Raw genomic sequence first — 21,801 nt, 5'->3', positions numbered from 1 at the left:
AGATTGAATGTCCACAAGGAGGCAGTACCCAAGCGTCAGCGCCAAGCGTACGCTGTGCCAGCTGCCACAGAAGGGACGGGCCCTTGCACGGTCAAGTTTCAGCCAGCAGGCCGGGTGGCTGGAGACCGAGGAATAAGGGTGGCGGGGTGGGGGGGAGTGGAGGAGTTGGGGTGGGGGATGGGATAGGAGTCAGGGGCTCAGCATCTCTGCGGGGGATGTGACGTGGATGCCAGTCCAAGAGCCCTGGGAAGCCGGCAGGATGCTAAGCCTCACTCCCAGCCAGCCCAGCCCCTGGCTACTCAACGCGTGGTCCCTGGACCAGCGGCCTGGGCACATCCAGGAGCCTGTCAGAAATGCAGACCAGGGAAGTCTGAGGTGCACTGCTCTGGACCAGCCCTTCTGGGGCTGTTCTCCCCTGGGGCACTTCTGAGATGTCCCCACACTGCGTCCACATCTTCCAAGGCAGGGCCTGAGCGGTGGTAGTTTTTAAGAGCTTTTTCGGTGACTTTTACATACTTCCCGCTAAGGGCCCACCGTCTACCCACTGGCCATTGCTCAGCTCTCGAGGGCTTGCGTTTACCTTGTTAGGAGCATTTATGAGGCAGCCGAGTCTCACTGGCCATTTGGGATCCAGCTTCGGAGACACAAAATGGGCCTCTCAGGACCCCAGCCCGGGTTGGCCAGCGGCAATCTGGGCTCTTGAAACTCGGCCCTGCAGTTGCCCAGACCAAGTCATGCGAGCCGTGAACACTGCCCAGCACTGCTCAGAGTTTGCCTAGCAGCCCAGCAAGCTCAGTGTCACCTGAAACTTGTTAAAAACGTGGCGTGTCAGGCCCCGCCCAGACCTGGGAATCGGAGTCTGAATTTCAGCCAGACCCCAGGTGATTCACACGCCCCTGAAAGTGGGAGAAGCCCTGCTTTGGGAGATGGATTTTTCAACTGGGGACAATATCGCCCCCAAGGGGGCACAAATTGGTTCTTGAGGGGTGTGAAGATTCTTACCGTTCATGTACAAAGCACATATCCCACATAGAACTTAAACAGAAATACAGTGATGGGCAGATGAGGGACTGGGAGGAAGATGTCTAAGAAGGCTCCTCGCAGGGAGGGAAGGGGCAATCATGGAAAAACAGTGGGTCCCCGTTTTCACACTGAAAGGCCGGCCTCCTGGAGCCCCCTCAGTTCCTGTCTGTCACCCACTCTGCCTGAACTCCCTTGGCACCTAGCAGAGAGCCCTGAACTACGGGAAGAACCTCTGACGTCCTCCTGCAAGACGGGGTGCAGGAACACAGGGGGACACGTACAGATCATTTCGTTTTAATTTTCATATTTCTAAGACTATTTATCCTGATCTTAAAATCGTTACAGTTCTATCAGGAGGAGATACAAATTGCACGTGAGGCCTTTAGATGTGCCATAAGCATCCTTGTTCTTCTATACTTGCCGCTGCAGCTCCTGGCTCTGCCCACTGAAATCCCCCCGCCCGGACTTGGATGGGGAGTGGTGGCGATGCACGGGTGTTGGCCACGGGGGCTACCAGGGCAAGTAAGCAGGACAGGACGTGGGCGTGTGTGCATGTCAAGTCCCTAAGGCCTTGCAAGGAGAGGGGCTGGGGGGTGGAGGCAGTGAGGTGAGCTGGGATCCCCTGAGGATGCAGAGGGGAGTGTGGCTGAGGGGACAGAGGACAGGGACAGGTGCAGGAGCCATCGAGGCAAATAGATCCAGGTGTGATCCCAGAGCTTGGCGATGGACTGTGTACTGGGCTGAATGGTAGCACCAGAAAGATCTGTCCTCATCCTAACCCCCAGAGACTGTGTGCGACCTTATTTGGAAAAGAGGCCTTTGCAGATGCAATTAAGTTAGAGATCTGGAGATGAGATCACCCTGGATTACCTGGGTGTGTCGTAAATCCAAAGACAAGTGTCCTTATAAGGAACGCACAGAGGAGAGACACGCGGTGCTGGGGGGAGGCCAGGTGAAGATGGAGGCAGAGATGGGAGAGATTTGGCCACTAGGGGCGCCATGAGGAGCTGGAAGAAGCAGCAAGACTCCCCCTCCAGAGCCTCCGGCGGGAGCCCGGCCCTGCCCGCATCTCGATTTCAGACTTCTGGCCTGTAGGACTGTGAGAGAACAAATTCTTCTCGCTGTAAGCCCCCAGTGTTCAGTCATTTGTCCCAGCAGCCCCAGGACATTTGCACAGACTGGACATGCAGGCCAGGGCAGGGTCAACCGGCTCCTCTAGTTACCATTCGCCTCAGGAGGCTCCAGGAGGGGAGGTGGACCAGCTCTGTTCTCGTCCGACCCCTGAGGCCAACCAGCAGCTTTCTCAGTGGTGCGGGGCTCCCTCCCTCCCACCCACGCCTGCACTGATGCAAAGGGGCCCGGAGGCTGAACAGAGAACAGCACCCACGCAGAAGGAAGGGGCAGAGTGCTAGACCATTGAAGCCAGCCAGGGAGAGACACTCCTGACAAGTGGCCCATGAAATGCAGGACAATTAAAAATGCATTCAGCTTCGATTTCGGAGAGCCATTTCCAGAATGTAAATACCATACCTGTCATTAAAAATGTATTTATTGCAATTACACAGGAGAATTCTTGGGAGGCTGGGTGCACGTTCAATAAGTGTGTCTTTAATAACCCCATCGAATACGTGTTGCCAGGCACTGACACCCTTAACCTCCACGTGCACCCCAAACGGCAGACAGAGGGTGGTGGCATCCCCCAAAATGACGGATGCCAATCTTTCCCCTTCCAAACAAACTCGCACAAGTCTCAAAATGGAGAGGACATGAGTAGACGATGCTCACAAGAGGAAATGCGATTAAACACAGAAACTGCCCACCCTTGCTAGGAATCACAGGCATGCGAATGAAAACGGCACTGCAGTCCCTTTGGGCCGGTAGGTTAGCAAGTTTCAGAAAAGCTGCCAGCCTGAAGCCGGCCAGGAGGCAGGGCCCTTGCCCCAGGTGGAGAGCTGCTTTCCTCCTGAAAAAGAATTTGGCACTTCAGCATGCCAGCCGTAAATCTGCTCAGTAAAGATGCGTCTCAGGGAACAAAATGGAAAGGGAAGCGCCATGCTGAAACTTCTTACGGCAGCAGCAGCGCTAAGTACTAGAATGAATCGGTTCAAGGGGCGAGGGCAGGGCCATAAAACATGACGCAGCCCGTGGCGCAACATGGAAAAACGGGAAACATCTTGTATGTGCGAAAGAAAGAAGAGTCACAACTTTATTCTACCTCTCGCTGTACAACTCTCTCAGCATAAGAGGGATGAGATAAACAAAGAAAGCAATTGGGCCCCACGCGTGGGGATGTGGGTGAACTTTCTTGAAACGACTGATGCTTCTGCGTGTATTTTTAATAACGGAGAGAAAACGTCTGAGTCTAGAGACTGTAATGAGAAAGGAATGTGGAAAATTAACATCTGTTAATTCGCTTTGGATTAAAACTAACTTTAGAGGGTGTGCTGTCCTGGGGACGATTCACAGGTAATCTCCTTCAGCAGCACAACCTCCCATCCAGGGATATTTTATCCCCATTTTACAGACAAGGAGACTGAGGCTCTCGGGAGGAAAAAGAGGCCCCTGTGGAGCAGCTCTGAGGTGAGTGGTTTGGCCTCCTTGAGACAGGCTGGGACCTGGGACCCTTTGCTGCAGCCCTTGCCCCTGGACAAACATCTCCTGGAGCAACAAAATACAAAGAAACTACAAGCGGCTAAAAATAACTGTGAGCACGTGCAGTTGGGGCAAACTACGGACAACACGGATACAAACAGACCAAAAACCCAACTGCCACTTCTGAAGAGCCGGCAGCAAAAACAGGGTGTCGACCAGCAGCAAAAGCAGGGTCCTGAGCACGCCCCCCTGCCCCCCCTGCACTCAACCCCAGGGAAGGGGTGGTCAAACCACTTAAGCTGCCCCTTCTCCGGGACCTGCCCCTCCCCTCACCCCATATAAGGCACCAGCTCTCTGCCCTCAGGGAACAGCAAGGGAACCTGCTGTTTGTTTTCCATCCCCCCTGCTGCAGCAGGGGCCCCAGTAAAGCCTTGCCTGAATTTCTTGTCTGGCCTCTGATCAATTTCTATTGATTAAGGAGGCCAAGAACCCTGGCCGTTAACATCCTGATTTCCCTACCTGCTTCTGAAGAATTCTGAGTCTGGAGGCCTGGTCCCCATGCTGTGGGGCTGGCCAAGGTCTGTTCCACCCGCCATGCTACCCCGGCTAGGCCTTGCAGCAAATTTTAACTACACCCAGCAACTCTGTCTGAATCAGCACACGTTACACCAGGAAGGCCCCTTGACTACCCGAAGCAACATTTCCGATAACCTCACTTTCTCCGTCCCTAGCGGAGCTGAGATGCTGCGGGAGCAGAGGGAAGCTGGTACCCACACTCAGCGTGGATTAGCGAACATTCATGAAGATCTGGGCTGACAGACAGGAGTTGGGGAATGCGTTCGTTAGTCGAGGAACTCCGCTTGGAGGAAGAGAAGACAAGTGCCTCTCTCCACTTTGCAGCCAAGGGGACCTGGCCTTGGACCGTCCACCTGGCAGAAGGGAGCCCTCCAGGGGCCGGCCCTTCCCAAGGAGACTGGCCCTGAAACCAATCCTCAAATGTGAATCTTCGAAGGGCAGCCGATGAGATGTCACTGGAGCTTTAATGTTCTCACCACTTCCCGCTCTCCTCCCAAACGATGAACCGCCTTATCGGACCCTGGAGGGGCATTTTTGAAAGCAACCTCCTTGGTGGGCGAGTTGATTCAAGGCACGAGATCAGAACAGTACCAACACATAAAGAAGTTGGGGGTCGCAGCAGGAAAACATCTATCGCAGACTGCTTGTCCCGAGGCCGGCGATGGAATTGGAAAGCAGGCTGGTGAGTTTGGGAGGCAAATCCACAGGTGAGAGGGGCAGCCTAGGAAAGGTGCTTCTGTTGGAAAAGGGAAGGAAAACACACGGCTCCCCAGACCCCACATCAGCAGCAGGGCGACCAAGCCGGCTGGTCCAAGGCAACACTGTTCCTCATCTAGCAAAGAAAGCACCCAACTCGAGGGTCATTTCGGCAACTGGCCAAAGCATTACGAATTCCCTCAGTAAGAACCAACAATGAATCATGGAGCGCCTTCACTAAAAGCAAAGCCAAAAGTCAAAAATAAATCAACTCAAGGTGGTTGCACATAAATCAGGAGTCCTGATCAGCCGCTTTCGGCGTTTTTAGTGGATTTCAAACTTAAAAACCAATTAATTATTACTCAAGAGACACATCTTGGAAAGCAAAACGGTTCAACACGCAGACAACATGGGAATGGCGCACGGGGCTCGGCGGACACGGCATCCTTGCCCGAGAGAAGCTTTGAAAACACAGCCCAAGATGCTGGGAAACTTCCTTCCCCAGGGTGAGGATAATCGGTGTGTTTGGGGGACTCCAGGAGCCGCGTCGGAAGCTCAGAGCAGAAGCAGAGGAGATTGTGCACTGACCTGAATTCACAATGCAAACCCCCTTCCCCCGGGGGAGGAAAAAAAGCCAGGGCAGAAGAACACAGACAGAAAGGAAAGAAAGCAAAGAAGCCTTCTGAATGGCTGTCTGTTCTCCAGCCCTGTCTGTGTCACTGACGAAACACTTCATTAGTTTCAACTTCTGTATGCGTTTTCTAGCCAAAGAGAAGTCGAGAGGCCGCCAGCCAATGGGGGCTGCTCCAGCCGGGCCTTCGGATCTCAGACCCCGGCCTGGGATACGCGCAGGTATGGGAGGAGAAAAGGCCCACCCTCGGGCTGACTTACCGCCACAGAGAACTTTCCAGAACCTTCCCCATGTCTGCATGGTAATACTTCGTCAGGATTAAGATCACCTGTGGCGGCAACAAAGACAAATGCAGAAATCAGTGGATTTCAAGGTTCTGAACGGGGGGATATCATACAACACTTCCCGCACCCAGGATTTGGGGTCTCTCCAGTGTCAGCCGCCCGGGCCTCTCTAGCTGACCCCGGAGTCCCGGCCACCTTGCCCCAGAGCACTCCGACCCGGCGCTGGTTTCTGCTCTGCAGAGTGATTTGGGGAACCTCCCCGTCCTGTGAGGTCCACCCAGTAGCTGCCACTCGGCAGGAATCACTCCAGCTCGGGCCTGGACGGTCTCAACTGTGGTCCAAGGGATGCTGAGGTGGTGGTCCTGGTGGGCACAGAACGCACGGGGCGAGGCTTCCAAAGAGGGGCTGAGTCCCCACCAGCGCCTTCGAGAATGACCAGAAGCTGGCCAGCACGCAGGACAAGGGCATCCCCGGAAGTACATGGTGTCATTACGTTCCCCGGAGTGGCGGCTGACGACACAGCCAGCGACGGCGGGCTGGGAAGGTGGGCGAGGACAGCTGGGACGGCTGGAGGGGCCCATAAACCATCGACGGCACACACACTTTTTACTGGTGCTGAACTATGCATCGCACACACTGGGCCCTACTTAACAAGACGTCTTCATTTCATACCTGTGCGGGAAGTGCAACTGCTTATAAAAATGAAAATCAACGTGTGTAAGAGCACCCCAAAACCCTCCCCTCAAAAATGTAACGATCACAAGGAAACAAGGCTTCATTCACCTGCTGGGCAGCAAGAGAGCCCCCTCCCCCATGACTTCACGAGCCACTGCATTTTCCTGGACATCACATTTCATTTCACTCACTGCCAGACCCTATTAGCTGCTCCCAGCATTGCCGTTGCCATGGGAACGCCGGGAGGTAAAGTGGGAACAGCCCCTGGGTCCCAGCGGTGCCACTGGCCTGGATAATTTAGGGTCACCACACTGGCCATCCCCAAGTTTGGCTGGTCTTTCTTTCCCTGGTGATTAAAGCAGGGAAGATATAAGGAAGGGATGTCAAGTGAAACAGGCCAGTGTGCGTTTTAGAGGCAGCGATGATTAAAAAAAAAAAAGAACCAGAGGTCTCGTCACTGGAGGCGCGATCAGCCTGCCTTGCTGGGGAACAAAGCTATTTTCTCCTGCCGCGCTCTCGGGCTGCCCTAGTCAAGCAGGAATCCTCTGAAGATTGGGGGAAGGCAGCAGAATGACAGGCCCTGGACGCGCAGGAGACAAGCGTATTTTTAACCTATTGATTTATATTTTATACTCTTGCTGTTCCCAGAGGGGATTTCAAGAAGTGGGAGTATGACAGCTGGAAGGGACCTCAAAGTCTGTTTAATCCGGCCCCATCCAGGGTGAAATCCTCACCCCCGCAGCCTTCTCGAGCACCTGCCATCTGGGCTCTGCTCGCACGCCTGGAGGGGTGGGGGACTCAGCCCCTACCGTGGTGCCCGGGCCCCTGCGTGGGCTGAGCCCAGTCTCCCGGTAACTACTGCCCGTGTGGACTAGTTCTGCCACTGTGGACGATCACCAAGGGGTTCCCCCTCCCACTCCCTTCTGGGTGACATTCCCCACTCATGCCCACCGCCTTCATCCTAAGCTCCAGCCATTCCCGGCCTTTGCACAAGCTGTTTCTCATCTTGGGACCCTCTTCCCCCCACCACCTCTAATGCCTTGGTTAAATGCTACTCAGCTTTCAGATCTCAGGCTGATTGACACCGCCTCCAGGAAGTCCCCCAGGCCCCTCCCCTGGATTCAATGTCCCCTCCCAAATCCTTCAGACCCTGCGCTTCCCGCTGCCCCAGCACAGCTCACGGGGCCTGTTACCAACACTGGGTAATGAGCCCTTTAGGGAGGGGACTGTGTCTTGTTTTACGCCCCAGCGCTGGGCATAGCGCCTGCTGTATCATGAGCGCTCACACCGCTCACGGGAGGAAACAGGAGGTGGCATTTCCCACAGTGACGATAAATAAGGCAGTGAAGCCAGGCGGAGGCGATGCCCTGAGCATCCATTCACAAGCCACCCTCTTCTGTCAAGAGGGCACCATCCCTCTTCGTGCAGGGGGATGGACTCGCTCTCCTGGCACCACCCTGACCTGCTAAGCCCGGGACCAGGACCCGGGTCGTGCCTGCTCGGGGCTGACGCAAGGAGCTGCCCAGCTGGTCAGCCTGGGGGATGCAGAGAGCAGCGGGAAGGACCCCTCTCCTTTGGGGGCAGAACCTTCAAGCCCCAGGCACCTCGGTTTCTGGATCTACAGTGAGGAAATAATACCCAGCATCCCCTGGGAGGATGGGGATAAAGTTGTCAGCAGCACCTGGGAAGTGAGCCCCACACACCTTGTTAACACTCGCCAACGCCAGCTCTGTCACCGACGTGTGGGCACCGGGGCACGCGGTTCACCCGCATCAGCTCTACACCCGGCGATCCTATGGGGCCACCGTGTTACGATCCCCGTTTGACAGACGAAGCAACTACAGCAGAGAAAGCTTAAGTACTGCGCCAAAACTGACTCATCCAGGAAGCAGACGAGCGGGATGCCTGCTTCCTGGACGCAGAAACTATGGGACTTCAGAGCTTAACTGCCAGGCTAAACCCACGTTCCATCTATTCAACGTCATTTCAAAGAGACGTCTATTCAACGTCGTTTCAAAGAACTAAAATGTATGACATGCCTTCTGGGGCCCTCAGCTAGTGGGTTTGGAAATGAAATATCCCAGGAGCTATTTTTCCAGCGGCTGGTGTGTTAACTGCAGCTCTGGGGCGCTTTGATCTGGGTGGGAGAAAAATCCGGAATGTGAGTTGGGGCTTCTGTGTTCGGGCCGTTGCCAAGGGTCTCCTCCCCGCCTGAGGGGCCGCCTGAGCCCACTGGAGTCTCAGGACGGTAGGAAATCCAAGGAGAAGACAAGGATCGTGAGCTGCCCCTGCCCGCGGGAGGACAGGCCACAGCATCACTATTACCACACTATCCCACGTCACCCCCGTGTCCTGCTTTCTGCCTTCCGGTCCTCTGGGCCCTGGGGGGGACAGGCTCATGATGGGGGTGCTGGGGGCTTACGCTGTGCCAGCTCAGCACGTTTGTCATCGGATCCTCACTCGCCCCCCCCCAGGGAGGGGTCGCTACTATTGTTTCCATTTTACTGACGAGGAAACTGAGTCACAGAGCTGACAACTCGCTCATCTGACATTGTACACAACAGAACCAGGGCCTCTTGTGGCCAATCCAGGGCTTTCATTGGCTCTGTTTCCATCCCCCGACTTCTCCGTGATGTCCGCCTTCCCAGCGTGGGACGCAGAGATGCCCCTGGCTGCGCCCTCACCAAGGTCCAGCCAGCAGCCCTCCACCCCGAGAGACCAAGCCGTGACCCCAGAGGAGCCAACCTCTCTGGACTTTCCCCAAACCTGCCTGTTCCTGAGGCCGCTGGGCCAGAAACTCTGTGAAGGCAGAGGTTACGGTTAGTGGCCCTTTGATCCCCCCAAAATTCCCGGAGCTTAGGTCAGAGCAAAAGTTCACCAAGTTTTGTTGAGTGAGTGAATGAATGAGTAAAGGAATGAATATCCCCGGACAGAAGCTGATGACGAGAGGAACCAGAATCCGTCCTTCAGGCCAAGCCACAGCCGACCCCACTACCCTGGTGTCTGGGCTCCCTCCAGAGCCCGTGTGCCTGGACCACCCCTCCTCTGACCCCAGCAGACACCGCCCGAGGGTGCAGAGCACGCCCTGTTCTTGAGCCCTGAGGCTCACTCACAGCAATGCCCAGCCCGACCCTCAGGGCAGGAAGCTCAGGAAGCCTGGTGGGCGTGAGATCCCCCAACCCCCTTACCCAGCAAGGGTGTCCCCGGCAGCCGGGCCGGTGGGCAGGCACCGACCTGTGCAGATGTTCGGGCCTGCGCTCAGGAGGCCCTGCGCTTGGGTTAATTCTCTGCTGTCACGTCTTGAAATTCTTTAAAAGTTTGAACAGGGGCCCTAGGTTTTCACGACGCAAGGGACCCTGTGAGCAACGTAGCTGGTCCCCAGGCAGCTGCCCGCTCCTCTGACGTCCCCAAGTTCAGTGCCCCTCCAGCCCTCCCCATGCCCTGGAGACAGCGTGTCTACTGGACGCCCAGTTCTACCAAGCCTGCTGAGCCCTGTATCCCTAGTCAGGGAAGCAAGGAGGGCAGGTCAAGGTCAGGGGCTGGAAGGAGGCCCACATGGGCATCAGATTAAACACCAGAGCCCGTGGGAACCTGGGACAGTTTCCTCCAGTGCCTCACCCTAGAAGTGGGGAGAGTGAGGTTCAGAGAGAGAGAGGGGCTCAGTGGGCACAGACGCTGGTCCCTAGAGATCCCGGTCCAGAGCCCAGCCACGCACCCACTGCCCCTCACGTTAATCCAGGGCCCGTGCCAGCCTGCTCCCTCACTGTGGGTGGCCAAGGGCTCTCTCTCTAAGAAGGAAAGGAAACCCTGGCGTCCATGATCAGCTCATGGAGAGACACCCCCAGCTCCATCACCACCAGCCTGTCTCCGGCCCCCACTCCACAGTTCAATTCCAAACCCAACAGTGAGTCATTCAATGCGCTCTTCTCTCTTCTGTCCGGTGAGCCTGTTATATTCACCTTGCAAAAGGGCGCCGGGCCTGTGTCTCAAAGCGCCTGAAAGGGGCTTACAGTAACAGCCCAGTAGGTGGAGGAAGCCCCGCCCACCAGCCGAGGACCCTGATGTGTCATGAAGGGATCTCTTGCTCTGAGGGCAGGCTGGTCTGGGGGAGTCTCGGTGCCCAGGGCTGATGGAGGCCAGTCCCACCTGGGAACAGCATCCACTGTGCCGTTTATATTTTCTCCATCAGGTCTCGCTGGCACTGCTGGCACCGCTTCTCAGATGCATGAGAATAAAATGAGGCGGGGGCAGTGCAGCTGGACCACCCTGACCAGTCAGTTAAACCCTCTGAGCCCCGGTTTCCTCATCTGTGACATGGAGCTGATTCACGTAGGACCTCATGAGGCTGCTGGGAGGGTGATGTCTATGCACACGAGCTTATACCAGAAATCAGAACACAGACGCCGGGGCTAAGGTCCCGCCCCCTGAGCGGCCCCCAGCACGTTTCCAGGTCAGTTATTTCTGGAATCCTGGGGTTGGATTTACAAGAACATCACCACTGATGGAAAGTTGCTGGAGCCTCTTCCTCTCGGTCGGTACCCATCTGGGTCGGAGTCAGCAAGGCTGCGATGGCTCGAGGGACAGGCTCTTTGAGGGGCAGAGCGCTGAGCTGTGAGCTGGTCTAACCCCGGCACTGGCGTGGGTCTCACCGAGCTTCATCTTCACCAAGTTTGCCGTTAGGAGCGCTCAGCGCTGCCACCCAAGACGTGCCCATCTCAGAATGAGAAACATCCAGGTCACCTCCAACTTTGGGCCCTGAGCCTTCTAAACAGCCAATAGGAACAGACTTTCAATCCTCCTTACACTTGCGGGCCTTCCAAGAGGTCAAGAATAATCAGAAAAAAATAACAAATACTCAGGCTCAATTCTGTGGTCAATCAATAAGCACATTGCAAAAAAATAAAGAGAGAGAGGGAGGGCAGCAAGAACTCAGGGCTAATTGTGAACTCTGAAATCAACTTCCCATCAGAAAAAGGGAAAACTTTTCTGATCAGAAAAAGGCATCACTGATGTCCTCCAGGCCAAGCAGACAGAGCCAGCCATGGGGTGGACTAGGCTGGGGCCTCGCTACTCACGGTGGGGTCTGCACCAGCCACACTGGCTCACCAGGAGATCCTAGAAGTGCAGAATCTGAGTGAGGCCCCACCCCAGACCTGCTGATTCAGAATCTGTGCTTTAATATTTGAGAAGCTGCACTGGCAGGTCCTCACCTCCCCAGGCCTCGATCCCCATCTGCTCAGCGACATGAGAAGCTGGGTCTCCTCATATCGCTCAAGAGGGCCCTGTCTTCTCCATTCTCACGCTGCTGACCTGGCAGGAAACATACTCTACCCTCAGGCATGCGCTCACTGCCATGACTTTCAGTCACCCCAGGGCCTTTGCATATGCCGACACCTGTATGTAGAGCACTTCTCTGCCCCTCTGCACTGTCTCCCTCCCGCTGTTGAGTGAATTAATCAGTTGAAAACTGGTTCCAAAAAGCCAAGACCATCTCCTGGTGCGGCCTTTCCCCACACCCGCCCCACCTGTCCACTTGCCCAGGTGTGGAAGTTGACTCTGGAATGTGTATGACATTCCATCATCTTGGAACCATCTTGTGGGTTTAGGAGCCCACCTGAGGACTGAGGCCAGAAAGGGGAAGTATCCAGCCCAGGGTCACCTGGTAGATACGTCCTCTGGCAGAAGCCCACTCCTGGCTCTCTGCACTGTGACGCACTGCTCCCTATAGGGAGATGCTGAGGGTAGGAAGGAGGTCAGGGTCTTTCACCAAAACCTCCAGTGATGACAGCAAATGCTTACACACCACCCACTCCACACCTTACATGCACCAACTATTCCATTACACAGATGAACAAACTGCAGAACAGAGAGATAAAACAATGACCCCCAGATCATAACAACTTGTATCAACACGTGGTGGGCCTTGGATGTGGGAACAAGTACAACAAATCGGGAATCAAACATTAGGAAGAGAAAACACAGGTCAAAAAAGAAGACAGAAAATAAGATTTTTTTATGGTGACTTCGAGTATTCATTCAGCAAACGGTCTAATCTCTCAACATGCCAGGCATGAAGATCCACAGAGAAGAAAGTAGCCAAGGACCCAGGGCCCATCGATAATGACATTGCCTCTGCACATGTGCTTCCGGGACGCTCGGAAGAGCACTGCCCAGGTGTAGGTATGTTTTTCACTCTCTGTAAACATGTGTTCATGTGTAGAAGGTGTGGGAGGCCAACCACACGTGGGGATCTTTACATATGATATTACGGCGGGACTGCGGATCACACCCACACACAAAGGGATGCTTTCTGTACCGAGCTGTAAGCTAAAGGCATACCCCCCGCCCCCAGGGGAGCCTTTGTGGAGGCCTGATCCAGCCATGGCATCTTACACCCTGTTCCAAAGAAGATGAGAGTCTCAGAGAGGCCGTGGGAGTCTTCCTGGGCCCCAGCAGGGGGACCCTCATGATAAAGAAGCCCCCGGCTTGTTTCATCTGTCCCACTGCTGGTCATGCCCCACCGGTTGGGCAGATTCTCTGTTCCCTTGAGTCTCAGTTTATTCATCTAAAAAATGGGAACAAAAGTCCCTGCTCTATCCACCCTAACCTCGTTGAAAGGTGACGGTGCATCGGAGAATGGACAGATATCAAAGGACTGTAAAAACTGTAAAGCACTCGTTTACAATAGCCAAGGCAATGGAAGCAACCTAAATGTCCATCAGCAGAGGAATGGATAAAGGTGTGGTACATATATACAATGGAATACTACTTAGCCATGAAAAAGAATGCAGTAATGCCATTTGCAGCAACATGGATGGACCCAGAGATCGTCATACTGAGTGAAGTAAGTCAGACAGAGAAAGAGAAGTATCGTATGATATTGTTTATATGCGGAATCTAAATAAAAATTATACAAGTGAACTTATTTACAAAACAGAAACAAACTCACAAACTTATGGTTACCAGGGGGAAGGGTGGGAGGGAGGGATAGTTAGGGAGCTTGGGATTGACCTGTACACACTGCTATATTTAAAATGGATAACCAACAAGGACCTACTGTAGAGCACACGGGACTCTGCTCAATATTATGTAACAACCTAAACGGGAAAAGCATTTGAAAAAGAATAGACACGTGTATACATATAACTGAAAAAAAAAGACTAAATAAAGAAGATTCACACCTGGTCATAATCAGGCAACCACTTTACTAGATTCCTATTTTTAAAAATAAAAGTTATTTACAAAAAAAAAAGAAAAGAAACTGTAAAGCACCATCCCAGGGGAACGGGCTGATTACCAAAATCCAGGAGGGGAGATTTTCATATCGTTGACTGAAAAGAAAAATCACGCAAATATTCACAATGAATTGGGAACTGGACCGGCTCCATGAGAGACCTGCATCTGCCCACCCTGCATTGGGCAAGGAGGCTGATCTACAATTGGTGGACGTCGGTGACCGCCCTCCTGCGCAAAGTCCCTCCTGGAGAAGGGGCTGCAGCCTCGGCCCAGTCAGGGCACGTCTGGGGTTGGCAGCTTGCTGGCTGACCTGGTGTGAGGCCCGCGGGCACCTCCCTGCCTTATGTACCCACTGTCAGGGCCTGAGACCTGCCTCGTGTCACCATGTCCCTTGGCCTCTCTGAGCCCAGTGCCCTACTCCGACCTGGGGGATGGCGCAGGGCTCGGCAGATTCCTGGCCCAACAGCAGAGCTGTTCCTGGGCCCACGTCTTGAGGATGAAGACGTCCTACCAGACAAGCGCCAGCTGGCCCCGGTGTCCTCACTACCTGCACTTAGAAGGATGCCAATCCAGGGAGGGAAAGGCTGGACCAGGACAAGGGAAAGCCGCAGGCAGGAGGGGCAGGAACCAAACTCACTCACGATGGAGCCTCTTTCCAGGCCCCTGGGACCCAACAGCCAACAGAATTACAGCCCATCTACCCCGTGGCCCGGCAATTCCACTCCAGGGAGCTCTTCTGTAGATGTCCTGTGCACATGAACTGAGGGATGTCCAAAGTTACCGCCCGCGATACTGTTTATAACAGCTGGAGACCAGAAACACCGAGCAGATCCACCAACAGGCCCCGCCCACTCGCCAGGGCACAGCTACCCATGGAACACCGTGTAGCCGTCCAAGAGCAAAGATGCCCCACGGACAAGGCAGAAATGGCCCCAGGATGGTGAGCTCAGTGAGAGGAGGGTGGGGGGCGGGGTGTGTGGGGAAAACCACAGTGTCACTTTTGTGTTAAAAACAGGAGAGGCAAAGCCACTGAATTGTACACTTCAAAACGGTTAAAATGGTGGCTTTTATGTTACTTGAATTTTACCTCAATGAAAAAAGTGAGGGTGGGGAATAAGGATCGATATTCGTTTCCGCTTGAGGATGCATGATGACACGCTGGAAGGGAATATAAGAAACTTTTTAACGCGGTGGCCTTTGGAGGGGGAGGGGTGGCCTTTGGAGGGGGAGGGGTGGCCTTTGGAGGGGGAGGGGTGGCAGGAGGGGGCGGTTTCCCCTGGGGACCTTTTACTATCTGCAACCCTTGGAGCTGTTGGCCTATCACCTCTTCCATCTGCACACATCAGGGGTGTGCATGCCTGTCGTGCATAAGTGTGCGTGTGTGTGTGTGTGTGTGTGTGTGTGTGTGTGTGTGTGTGTGTCACTATGGGCCGCAGGGCCACTCCTGTGCCTGTCACCTCTGATGAACGAGGCCGTCATGTCTGGCCACAGTCCCTCTCCCTCCTGACCTCAAAACATGCGAACGATGCCCATTTTCATGCCGGTGTTGCTGGCACACGTGGCGGACATAGACTAGACCCCGATGAAAGCATGCAGTTGGCGCTCAATAACTGTCTGCTTCCACTGCCCCAGTGAAGACCACTGAGAAATCCCTTCCTAAATGAGCAGCCTGCCTGGGCCCTGGAGCAGTCCTGCTCCCTCCGGGGCAGCGAGGTGTTGGACCAGGTGACGAAAAACTGAGGGAGGGCCCCCCCCCCCGCCACGCAGACATGGCTACGAATCACGACGCAGGGGAGGGCACGGACCCCTGCCCCCGCAGCAGCACAGGGCTCTTCCCCAAGGGCTTGCACACGGGGGCCCAGGAGAGAATGATGCACATTTTCCCATCTGGTTCCCTCAACAGCCCTGTAAATGGGCATCGTCATTCCCACATCCCAGATTAGAAGCTGAGGTGGGAGGAGGGCAGTGGCCACCCCAGAGGTGCACTCGAGAGACAGCAGAGCTGGGACCAGACAGGTCGGCCTGAGGCCAAGACCGTGGCTCTTTCTAGAACCGCCCCCTGCGGAGTTCTCCCCAGCCCGAGCACAAGAGGAGGGGGCTTCCTGCTGACCCACAAGCTGGATGGACAGCCCACTCCCCACTCCCCCGGGAAGGCTGCCAGGCTCAGCACTGGGCGCCTTCACCCCAGATACACCCTCTGCAGAGGACTCCTAAGGGAATCCCTTAGGCTCCGAAAGCTGGGCAGCAGGCACTGGTTCTCCAAAGTCAGGCCTCGGTCAATCCCAGAGCCACCCGGCAGACACCCAGGGCTGCTGGCAACGGCTGCCAACCCACCTGGCTCAGCGACGCCACCCCAGGAGCCTCACCCACCCTCTCCCCCTGCTCCTCGAAGCCCTCCTTGATATTCCAAGCTGGCGGGGATCCCCACACACTCCGGGAGCCTCCCTGGAGGTTCTCACTCCCAGTGGGCCAAGAAAGTACTTGTCAAAGCTGTTGACGTCACCAGACATGTTCCACCAGAAGAATCTTCTGCAGGGCAGAGAGCCTGGCTCCCCCCACCTGCCAGACCCTTCCTCCTGACTCAGTGCCCGGGCCCCGCACCCCCAGCTCCAGGCTCCTCTGCAGAGCCTGGAGGACTTCACAAGGGGCCGACCATGCTCCTGGAGCCCGAAGGGTCTTGTCTGAATCCTGGCCCCACGGTGTACGAGCCGTGTACTCCCAGGCTTAACCTCTCAGGGGCTCAGCGTCCTGATCTGTGACACAGGGACGATGCTGCCGGCTCCCAGAGCTGAAGCAGAGGTGAAATGAGTGTGGTGGGTCCATGGTGAGCTAGGGTTGGGGTCTAGGATTAGAGTTAGGACTAAAGTTAGAGTTAGTGTGAGGTTTAGGGTTAAGGATAGAGTTAGGGTTGGGTTTAAAGTGTGGGTACAAATAGGGTTACAGTAAGCACTAGATTCGTAGGGACTAGAGTCGGCATGGGCTCTCTCTGTGAAATACCATTCTGCAGCTGGTGGTTCAGGCAGTACTTGTTTAGTGATATTTATGAGAAATACTGTGCGTAGCCCTGTAGGTGAGGTGCTGTTGTGTACAATGAAATACTCAGGGAGAAGTTTGTTAAGTAAATAAATCAATGAATGGTCAGACCTACCTACTCACCACCATAGGCTCATCTGACCACCTCTGTGCCCATCCTCCTTTCTCCCCTGGCCCAGATCCCTGCATCTTTCCACCTCCTGGGCCGGCGTAGCTGCCACCTCCTCCAGGAAGCCTTCCAGGATGTCTCCAGACTAGGTTGCTGATTTGATTACATCTGATTTTCCGGCAGGAGGCGTGAGCTCAAGCATGATGTTTTGAGGGCTGGGCCCCATCCCCTATCTGCTCTGCCCTGCAGCCCAGCACCAGGGTGAGGCTCTTTGCAGGGGAAGGTGCACAGCCTTGGACCGGGCCCAGCCCAGCCCACGTGCGAACCCTCAGTGCCGTGTGGCGTCCCTCCCTGTTCTAGTGTCACCTGCCCGTCAGCAACACTGGAGGATAAAGGCCACACGTCTCCGTCTCCAAGTGGCTGTGATGATGTAGTGTGATAACATGTGTGGAGGGCCTGGCACCCCACTGACTCGACCAAGGTGGGGCAGGGCACTGACTGTCCCTTCCCTCCTCAACAACTAGCGTGAGCAGAGGCAAGCTGACCTCGGTGATGCCTTGCCGCGCTCTGAGTCACCCGACCCCAAACAGGATCCCTTTCTTCCCACAGAGCTGTGACCTCATCCGGCCATCCTGTCTTGGGTCCTGGGGGCCTGGCAGCAGCCCAGCTGCAGGAACAGAAGTCAGAGGCCACCCAGCGAGTCCTGAGCTGGACCTCGATCCGTCTCGCTGGTGGTGATGTGCCACCTCCCCCCACCCCCACCAAAAGGCTTAGGAGAGGCGGGAGGGAGCGGCTGGTGCTTCCAGGAGCAGGGGAGGACCTGGGAGGATCTGGGAGGTCCTGGGAAGGCGAGACCGCTGCTCTCTGTAGATGCAGAAGGAAGATGACCCGACGCAAGGCCCCTAGTTCCAGAAGCTTTGGCCAAGACAGTGAAGCAACCCGGGGATGGCATTTTGGTGGCTTGGGGAGAGCAGAGGAGGATTTCTGATGAGGGTCTGGGGTGGGAGCGCGCTGCTTCCTCTCCCTTCCAGGAGGAATGACGTAGATGCACTTAGAGGATGTTGACCAAACAAGGCAGACAGGGCAGTCTGGACCTGAGCACCAGCTTTAACCCAAATGCAGGATTCCCTGCAAAAGAGGCTTGACGTCACTTTCCCGGTTCTGACAGTGGGTACATAAAGTAACGTCATCGGAGGAAGCTGGGTGAAGGATACATGGCTCTCTGCACTATTTCTGTAACTTCTTGTTATTTTTAAATAAAACAGTGCAATAAAGAGAGAGGCTTGAGGGACGGACCAGCTAGCTGCAAACAAAAATAAACGGTTTGAGACTATGCAAGCCTCCCCCCTCCCCCCACCCCGAGGACCTCAGGACGTGCCCACCTGGAGGGCCCCCGAGACACGGCCGGGCCTGTGGCCGCGCTCGAGCCTGCTGTCCAGCCGGCACCGTGTTGGAGACCAAAGCCCATCACAAACGCCCATTGGGGAACAACAGCAATGGTGGGGTCCCTCCGCATGATGGGAAGGCCCTGCCCAGGTGTCCCCAGCACGTGGGGACCAGACACTGCCCGGGATCTAAGAAGTAAAAGCCGAAGTTGGAGGCAAAAAAGAAAACAACGCACAGGAGCCATGGCCTTGAACCCATTCCCCCGCCCACTGGTGGCCAGGGCCCCTGCTCCCTAGGGGAGACAGTAAAAGATGCACGGTCCCCAGCGTAGGGTCCTGGGGGGGCCTTCTCCTGGCCCCTACGGTGTCCACACTGGCAGCTGAAGTGCAGTCGTCTGCAGAGGCACATGTGCTCCCCTGAAGCCGCTTCCTGACGCAGCTGCCTGGCCTCCCTGGGAAGCAGGCGTGGCTTTTGACTACCTTCCGGCCCACAGGGTCCACAGCACACGGGCAGCGGCGTGTGTGTCTCTTGCGTGCCTGAGCCACGTAAACCTCTTTATCATCACGAGCGTTAAAATCATATGGGTTGGGCTTCCCTGGTGGCGCAGTGGTTGGGAGTCCGCCTGCCAATGCAGGGGACACGGGTTCGTGCCCCGGTCCGGGAAGATCCCACATGCCGCGGAGCGGCTGGGCCCGTGAGCCATGGCCGCTGAGCCTGCGCGTCCGGAGCCTGTGCTCCGCAACGGGAGAGGCCGCAACAGTGAGAAGCCCGTGTACCGCAAAAAAAAAAAAAAAAAAAAAAAATCCTATGGGTTTACGCTGTCCTGGCCCCGTGCTAGTTCATTTAACCCTCCCAGGAGCCCTGGTTGCTGCGAACCCCTTTGTCCCCATTTTGCAGGGGAGGCACACAGAGCGAGGCTGCTATGACTCCAGAGCACAGCCCCCCGAGGCCTCTGGGGGCCTGGCTGGGAGAAAAGGCGCCCTTCGCCCTATGCGTCCCAGTGGAACACGCCAGCGTGGAGCCAGAGGGCAGCGAAGCATGCTTCGCACTGGAACCAAACTCCCGTCCCAAGCTTTGGCCTCCGGAGGTGCCCAGTAAAGCAGGCTCAGGGCCACCTCCCTCACAGTGGAGCCCGGGGCTTATGGGCCCCAGCGCTGCCCGACGGCCGACACACTCACTGGTTCAGTGCTGGACGCCCCACGCTGATGGGCTTCCCTTGACCTTAGTGTGTCAGGTCCCAGGAGCCAGGCTGGGCTCGGGGCTTCCCGGGGACCCCAGCACCCCTCCCACCCCAGCCCGCCACGAGCTCGCTGTGACCCGGCCAGGTCCCCCAGCAGCCCCTCCACCGGCTTTGCACGGGATGTTTTACGGCTCCAATTTCAGACTGCGGCGTGGCAGTCTTTCACCACTCCTCCGAGAGCCCTCATCCAAACAGAATGCTGCATTAGCGTTGATTTATTCATGAGGCCTTGATACCACCGCGCAAACAGGCTGGCTCCCAGTGCCTCTGGAGCCGGGGCCGGGTCTCCAGGCCCCGCCTTTGTGGCAGCACTTGGCAGGGTTTGGGGAATGAATGACCTAACGGAGGAACAAGAGCAGGCTCAGGTGGACAGCACGCGCCAATCAGGCAGGACGGACAGCCGCCCACCTGGAACAGGCCCCGCCCCCTCCCACCTGTAGTTCTTCACCTTCACCCCGCTCTCCTCCGCCCAGCCTTCAGCTCGCTGTTCCTAAACGTCCTTGCCCCCCACCGCCTGTCCTCCTCCCCTCACCGGGCACATCCCCACTCCCACCGTGAGCCCACCGCAGGCACGTCTGTCTGGAAAGCCTTCCAGAACCCTCTGCCCACCTCCAGCTCTGAGCCCCCTCAGACCCCGGACGTGGTGGGTTGGATGCAGCCCCCCAAAGGATGTCCACCAGAAGCCTGTGAATGTGACCTTATTTGGGAAAAGGGCCTTTGAGGATGTATCAATGCTTGGAGACCTCAAGATCATTCTGGATTATGTGAGTGGTCCCTAAACCCAGTGACAAGTGTTCTTATGAAGAGGAGGAGAAACGATACACAGGGAGAAGGCGATGTGAAGATGGAGGCAGAGATCGGGGTGATGCATCCACCAGCCAAGGAACCCCGAGAATGGCCAGCAAACCCTCAGGAGCCGGGGGAGACGCCTGGGACAGAGTCTCCCTCACGGCCTCGGAAGGAACCAACCCTGCCAACTCCTTGACCTTGGACTTCAGGCCTCTACACTGTGGGAGAATAATCTCTGCTGTTTAACCGCTCAGTTTGTGGTACTTTGTTATGGCGGCCCCAGGACCCTGATACAGGCACTCGCCCATTTTCCAGACGGGGACATTGAGGCTCAGCTTGTTGGAGGGGACAGCAGGGAGCGGGCAGGGCTGGGGTCTCCACCAGGGGCTGCTTGACTCCGGTCAGGGGCCACTCCCACTGCCCCAGGTGCCCCTGCACACAGAGAGCTGGCCTCAGACAGAAGGCGGAATTGGGAGGCTCCACACAGCAGCCCAGCTCCCCGGGGGTCCCTACTCACTCCCTCCCCGAGATCCCCTCAGGAGATGCTGGGCTCCCGCCATGGGCTGCACCCCAACGGAGAGCCAGTGAGAGAGAGCCCAGCTCCTCCGTCAATCAGCCGCCTTCACAGGCACGAAGCCCAATGTTTAAAAAAGGAGTTGAGAACCAAGCTTTGAAAGGCTCCCTATAAATCGAAATCAGCCAGCAGAAAATAAATGTAGGAACGTTACTGATCTGTGGAGAATGGCATTTTTCCATCAAATCTGTTTGAGGGATAAAGTATATTTTAATAGGTGGGTCTTCGTAGACGGTTCCACTTCGGCTGTCTTAAAAATATTATTTACTGTCCATTTCTCATGACCTGATTGAATTTCAGCCACCCCTCCTTTTTAATAATCACCGTTAAGTAAAATTTTTTTATGAAATGACAGGATTTTTTTTTTCTTTTGGCCGTCGTTATTCAAAATGATGCTCTGTGTTTCTACCTGGAAGTGTGGGCATTTTTCAGATCTATTTATGGTGATGAAAGGTAATTGCAGAAGCTGTGATGCTGCTGGTGCCTCACTTCTCTCAACATAAAAAGTGCCCGGGGTATCTCCTGGAGGTGGGTGGAAAGTGCCTATCCTGTTTTTAAAACAGAAATCCTTCCCCAGGCTCCAGTGCCCTCCCCCTTCTCCCCACCAGTCTCCAGCCAGGAAGCCACATGCACATTACTTCCAAGAATTTCCCTTTGGAAATTATCTTGTCACATCAGAATAGAGGAGCCCGGAACAAAGGACACGTAGGTGATGGGATAGTGAAGCCTTTGGCTGCATCCAACTGGGAAGGCTGAGATTTTGGCCACAGCAGCCCCTGAACAAGCTCCCTTGACCTTACGGAGTCCAGACAGGTCGATCACCCACAAAGCCCTGTCCGTCAGGAGCGTCAGGAAAGCAGGGGGATTGGTGGATCAGTTACCAGCTTGGGAAGAAGCCAGCAGGGCGCATCTGAGCCCTGCAAAGACTAATTTATCTTCTGAGAAAGCCAGCGGGAG

At 55.6% G+C, this 21,801-nt stretch overlaps 1 protein-coding gene across 1 annotated transcript in view; it reads right to left on the bottom strand.

Moving 5' to 3' along the window:
- The window catches only part of SORCS2 (sortilin related VPS10 domain containing receptor 2), a 469,283-nt gene that overhangs the window by 279,968 nt on the left and 167,514 nt on the right, over window positions 1-21,801 (bottom strand). The window contains exon 2 of the mRNA XM_065877287.1: window positions 5,779-5,846. Within this exon, the coding sequence (XP_065733359.1) occupies window positions 5,779-5,846 (68 nt within the window). The remainder of the gene's footprint in view (window positions 1-5,778; window positions 5,847-21,801) is intronic.

The sequence above is a fragment of the Phocoena phocoena genome, chromosome 5, assembly GCF_963924675.1.
Source record: "Phocoena phocoena chromosome 5, mPhoPho1.1, whole genome shotgun sequence".
NCBI lineage: Eukaryota > Metazoa > Chordata > Mammalia > Artiodactyla > Phocoenidae > Phocoena > Phocoena phocoena.
Note: the sequence above shows the minus strand (reverse complement) of the source record. Positions and strands in the feature narration are given on the sequence as shown.